At 32.5% G+C, this 6,530-nt stretch overlaps 1 protein-coding gene across 2 annotated transcripts; it reads left to right on the top strand.

The window, feature by feature from the left end:
• Nucleotides 1-1,880: 1,880 nt before the first annotated feature.
• Nucleotides 1,881-6,297, top strand: LOC122582570. 2 transcript variants are annotated; one of them, XM_043754981.1, is made up of 12 exons: nt 1,881-2,049; nt 2,261-2,296; nt 2,682-2,768; nt 3,686-3,784; nt 4,303-4,398; nt 4,571-4,636; nt 5,049-5,139; nt 5,294-5,361; nt 5,451-5,516; nt 5,635-5,685; nt 5,799-5,863; nt 6,025-6,297. In XM_043754981.1, the coding sequence occupies exons 1-12, from the start codon at nt 2,020-2,022 to the stop codon at nt 6,080-6,082; spliced, it is 813 nt and encodes a 270-aa protein (XP_043610916.1). In that variant the 5' UTR covers nt 1,881-2,019; the 3' UTR covers nt 6,083-6,297. The 2 variants fall into 2 exon arrangements, with proteins under 2 accessions (XP_043610916.1, XP_043610917.1); XM_043754982.1 differs by lacking the exon at nt 2,682-2,768.
• The last annotated feature ends 233 nt before the right edge of the window (nt 6,298-6,530 follow it).

The following is a 6,530-nucleotide window of genomic DNA, read 5'->3' as shown; positions in this document are numbered from 1 at the left end:
TAAACGGTTAAGCCAGGCAACATAAAACACGTAATCGGTGGGCGTGTGTGTGCGACTATAAAACACCCACCAATAGCATCATGTTCCGAAATCATTTCATTTCAATTGAATTCAACTAAATTGAAAACCGTTTTTCAAACACACGTCACCCCACTTTCCCAAATTTATCAAACCCTAATCAAAACCAAATCTCAAAATTAAAAATTAATCATCATCATCATATCATATCAATAATAAATAAGAAATTGAAGAAGGAAGGAAGAAGAAGATGGTGATGAACAGTCCATTAGTAGTATCTGTAGCGAACATATCAGCAGATATATGTCAATACATAGCTTGTAATCCTGAAAGATTAGACAGCCAACATGTTTTACATCTCATTTTTGTTTTTCCTTTTCAACAGTTTCGCAGGTTCACACTTTGTCTGTGGACCTTTTTCTGTTTTCCTGTTGTTGATTCTGATCATCCTTTTTCGTCTTCAGACGATGACGATTCGCACTCTGATTAATTGTCTATTCATTCATCAATGAATTTGCCTGTAGTGTAATGTCATCTCATTTTGTGCAAATTATAAAATGTGCACTACTTTGATGTAATTAGCTCTTTTCGTTATAATGCCTTGTTTAGATTTTGATTATTTTGTCCTGCTGTCTTGTTTAGATTTTGATGTAATTAGCTCTTTTCGTTATATTGTTTTTTTTTTTTTTTGTACTGCTGCTTGTTTTCAGAGTATTTTGTTTTAGTTTCAACACATGACCTGTTGTCATTTTTTATTTTTATCTCGAACAATGTTTTTGTATGTAGCAGTCGAGTATTACTCTTCAACATTATGTTATTACAAAGTCGCATGATTAATTCAAAGACCTAGGGGTATGTACTTCTATGTATAATCATTAAGGTCGTTCACAACCCAGCTTGTCGGTAGTGTATTCATGGTCGTCTATAATCATAAGGTCGTTTACAACCCCATGTACTCTAGGAGAGTACTAGTATGTGATCGAATTTTCTAATTATCCATATGAAGATAGATATGTAGGTCTTTAAGTTGATTCAGGTTGTTGAAGAGTCATGCTAGAGTGAGTCAAGACCGTGGAACCCATGATATCGTGTGTGGTTCCTGAATATGATATAGGTAGCAATTGATAGCGTATGAGAGGACACCTTGTGATGCATACAGGACGCATACAGAACAATCAATCCGTGTAACCTATGAAAAAGTTTTGAATATGTCGGTTTCAAAAGTTAGCCCTTGTTGCAATCCTGTATCGGTACTAACAGTTAGATCAAATTGAATATTTCATATGGCGATGCGTTGGCACTGATCACGCTCGGAATATTTGTAAGTAGCTTTCGACCTTGGTGTATCAGCAAAGCTGGATGCTCATGGAAGTTGTTGCTTATAGTCGCACTTGCGAATTATTCATGTTGATATCTAAACTAAAGTTCTTGCCTTTTGGAGATATTAAGAGTTGCAATACAGATATAAGCACATAAAGTTGCAATGCAGCAATAAAAGACGTACGATAATTGCATTGAATTATTAAAAAGGAAAATAATCAACCTAAAACCCTAAAAAATTAATATATAATTAGATTGATTTTTAGGTACATAAATCTTATACTTACAACTTACTTTATTAATATATTTTCTTTTTTTTAAACAACAATATATTTTTCTTCTAGTCAAGTGATTGAATAATTCACACATTTTAACATATTACTCGATTAACAGATTATCACACGAATCACAAAATGGTAGTTACACAATGAGAAAACAAATTCTGTAATCATTTTGTTATAATACAAAGTCTTGTCAATTGATATTTTTCTTTTTTCTTTTTTCTTTCTTTCAACATACAAAAAAAAAAAGTCGTATATAATAAGTTGACAAATTTTGATGTTAGTCAATTCCGGAGTATTCACTTTAATTTAAAAATATTTCAGAAATTGTAGTTGTTGCTTCATTCAACAACCATTTTCATTTCTACTCTTTCCCCACCAATCGCCACCCTCTTCCGCCATGGCTTCATCAGCCCAAGCCCCTTCTCAGGTAGTCACTCATTTTCTAAAATCATTTTTCATTATTTTTTAAAATTTTTATCAATTTAATATATTTCAAGTTACAAATGATCACCCATAATAATAAAAATATACCACTAGGATAATTATTTTATATGGGTCTTAATATTTTTGTTAGTTTTGTATATAATATCTGCTATGAAAATAATGAGATTCTTTTTTGTTGATATTTATTTTAATAGAGTGATGAAGTATATCAGCTGATCAAAGCTCATCAGGTACTCTTTTTTTTTTTTGGTTTTTAACATATAAATTAGTTTCTACTATGTGTTTGTGTTATATATATAATTTTTAAAAATTACATTATATGTTATACGGGTTAGGTGCCTGGAAACGTATGAAACTATAATTCGATATCTATGTATCAAACTATACCTGTTGCTACCCGATGGTACTTTTTTTGACGTGGCAACTTATTTGGATGTCACGTCAGTAAAAGTACCATTGAATATGTACAAAAACAATATTTGAAAGTTGGATGCAGATAATAGACTTTAAGTTAGATAGAAAGGTTTTAAGTTAGATACAGATAATAGACTTTGGCATTAATGGATAATAATCCGTATATCTATCGTGTTGTGTCAACTTTGTTTATTTATGTAGGAAAAGGCTGCTAGACTGCCTCCCATAGAAGAAATAAAAACTATCCTTGTTCATAGTATTCGTGGCATGATTTCTACCTTCTCTCAGGTTCGTTTTTTAATCATTTGCAATTACATTGTTTTTTGTTTGGAAACATGTCATGGATTTTCTTTTTCTGATGCATAATATTGATGGTTTGGATCTTGAGGTTCTTATGATGTATCCAATACAAACAAGAAGTTTGGATTTGGGATATAGTGCTTGGTTAAGTTAAATTTAGGATGTACGGGTTATGATTAACTTAAGTATTCGGTATTACCAAACAAATAATCACTGCATTGCAGTCATTACAGAATTAGGCTGAAAGATTACACCTTTATTGTTGAATGGTGTTGGGCCAGTAATGGGTGATTAGTTATACATTTTAGAACTGATTGTTGTGGATTTAATAGTAAGAAACTAAGAATGATAACCAGGTAATAGATCTGATTAAAGATAGAGATACAAGGCTATTCTCAAACCACCACTAAGGTGGCCTAGTGGTAAAGAGGCCTATTTCCTTACCATGTTTTATCTTAATTTTCGCCGTCTAATTGCATGGATACAAGGCTAGTCTCAATTATCAGATTTCCTAAAACAATTGCTTCACTTCTTGAAATCTAGTTATTATAATCATATTAAACTTTATCTAAATATCACATTTATCTGCTGCAAATTCCGTCGGGTCATGAGCATTTGAAGAAAAAATAGTGTCGATTTACTTATGTACTTGGTTTCTTCTTAGTAAAAACATGGTGCCAAAATTGAGGCTTTGCAATGATAATCAGACAATCACATACTTGCCTATAAAGTTCCCAAATGTGTGCCCACTTTTAGAGCATAAGTAATATGATGACTTGATTATATGTTCTCTTGGCCTAAAAGATTTATTCATGTTTCAATGGAGATGGTTTTACTTATTTGTCTAATGTTTGTTTTTTTATAGTAAATAGAGGGCCATTATTATTACTTCCTCTATTGTGCAGAAGCATGAGGGTTATCCCTCAGGATCAATGGTCGATTTTGCTTGTGATGCCAATGGTTCTCCAATATTAGCAGTCAGTAATTTGGCAATTCATACAAAGGTTCGTAAAGTTTGATTCTAAAAATATGCTTAATGTTTTGGGCAAATGACTTAAAATGCAACAATGGTTCTTTTTCTTACCAACTTATGCAGCAAAGTGGGTATTTGTGCCTTTTTGTTCTTTCGTGTTTCAACTTATTACTATTTATGAACACACAAAAAAATGACTGGGGCAGAAGGTTGCGATTAGATGTAATATAACAAATTTACTTCGTTGCGTAAGTTTTTATAAAAGATGGTAACAACTTGATTTCTTGAAACTTGAACACATAATATGGTAAAAAGAAAATTTAAAAGAAAAAACCAAGAGGGAAAGAAAAGAATCCAAATTATTGCATACCAATCCCGCCGCTGAGATAATCAGTTGACTCCTTAACCTTGATAGGAAGATGGCTTATTCAATAACTTATGCATGAGGGTAAACAACTTTGGATGGACTAATGCTGATAGGTGTAATTTGCCCATGTCTCTTTAAACAAAGATAATTTGCAGGCTCATAGAAAAGTTGGTATTCTGCAGGATCTCTTGGCTAATCCCAAATGTTCTTTGCTTGTTGCTAAAGATCCAGAGGATAGAACAGATTTAATTATAACTCTACATGGCGATGTTGTTTCTGTAAGCCATTACTTTCTGCGCCTTAGAAAACTAGGAACTTTTTTCTGCCTAATATCTATTTGAAAATTAGCATTTCGTTTTCAACTAGTCGTATTTCATCTAATTTGTAATGCATGATGACATTTTTTCCATTTTAATACCGAGACATCCATAATTCTGATCAATTCTGTAGGTTCCTGAAATGCAGAGAGGAGATGTTCGTGCGTCATATTTGGCGAAGCATCCTGATGCAGTTTGGGTAAAATTTACTTTTGACTTACATTTCACATTGGAGGGGGCAAATTGGGTTGTTCATTGGTCAGTATCATGTAAAATATGATAAGAATTCAGGTCGAAATGGCGGGTCGTTGGTCCTGTTGACCGGTTCTCTTTGTATATGTTAATAAGTATTCAATATGCTCGTTATGATACAAAAACATTCTTATTATAAGTATAATCTGAAGTTTTGAAGAGCATAAATGATTTGGGAGATTCTATGCATTAGATTTAGGCATTCAAAGAATTTTAATGTCTAATTAAGTTGTTTGAGTCTTAAGATAAAAACGCAGCCTAAATCGGCCAATTAAAGTAAATGGGTCAAAATGGCCTTCTCTACTTCAAGTCTGTATTCTTACACTTCCAATCTGATGATAAACTTGCATATGATGAAGGTTGACTTTGATGACTTCCAATTTTTACGCATTGAACCAAAATTTGTATGCTTTGTTTCTGGTGTTGCAACAGCTCTGTTGCGAACAGAAGGTTTGGTTTTTTTTTTTTTTTTTCAGAACTAGCAGTAATCAATCAACAAAGATAGTTTATGTTGAAAAAATGTTGTCAAGCAAGAATTAAGAAGGCCTTGAAAATGGTATGGTGACATTTCTCAGAGTTTCTTGTATTTCCTTGTTCTCTACAGAATTTACTAACAAGGAGTTTAAAGAAGCAAATGTAGATCAAATATATCAGTTTTCAAAGCCTATATCGGTATTATTTATCACCTTTTTTTCAACTGCTATATACTTGATACACATTGTTGATGTTACTATTAAACAACCTATTATGTTTTCTTGCAGTCTCACATGAATAAAGACCATTTAAATGACACAAAGCTCATAGTTCAACACTCAACATCAGTTCTGGTAATCTATAATCTTTAGTTACTTGTGTTCTATATATTTTTTGTTCTTTTGCCAGAGATAGATCGTTTCTTTGTCTGAGAGTTTTGTGTTGACATGTGAACATAACTCAAATTTACAGGTAGACTCTGCATACATGTTAGATGTTGACAGCCTTGGCTTCAATGTAAAGGTGAATGCCAGTTTCTATTCTGTTTAACTCCTCTTTGTTGTTAAATATACTTCCCTTCAAATACATGCTGAAATTGTGATTCTTGCCATTTTCCTTTTTCATTTTTATGGTAGGCTGGTTATCAAGATAACTACTTAAAGCTTCGCATTCCATTCCCTAGACGTGCAGAAGAAAGAAAGTAAGTCATCAAAAACGTCTCTTGTGTTCATTACGGCCTACCATGTTCATCTTATGGAACTATTTTTTTTTGATACCAAGAAATTACGACTCCCATCACATATGACAATTGGGAGTTATTCCAGTTCATGAGCTTTTACCTTTGTTTTATCATTCTTGTAGGGATGTAAAGACACTTATAATTGAAATGCTTCAAGCCGCCAAGTCTCGAGCTGATTGATTGTGCCAACAAGCGGCACACAAACAGATAAATACTGTCTTTAACCCTTTCCGACCGGTGCTTGTGCTAGTATATACTGGTTGTAAACATTGTGCAACATACAAAGAGTTAAATGCTTTCTTACATACACATTACCCTATATATTTCTTCCCAACATACACATTACTCTATGTATCTATACTATATTATAAAGCAGATTCCTTCCAGATTTTCAACATTGAGTTGAAATTTTCAATATTGATTTTAAGTTCATTCCCAAAATACCTCTCTCATCTATTCTATATTTATCTAAAATAACCATGATACCCTTTCTCTCTCCTCAAATCTCAACCAATCATCTTTTTTCTCTCTCCTCCATAAATCATTTATTCCTCCAATTCATTCAAAATCTTTTATCTCAAAAATCATATGTCGATAAATTATAAAAATTGTATGGATGTTCTTAAAA

This window comes from Erigeron canadensis, chromosome 9 (assembly GCF_010389155.1).
Source record: "Erigeron canadensis isolate Cc75 chromosome 9, C_canadensis_v1, whole genome shotgun sequence".
In the NCBI taxonomy this organism is placed as follows: domain Eukaryota; kingdom Viridiplantae; phylum Streptophyta; class Magnoliopsida; order Asterales; family Asteraceae; genus Erigeron; species Erigeron canadensis.
This window is presented reverse-complemented; position numbering and strand designations above follow the sequence as displayed.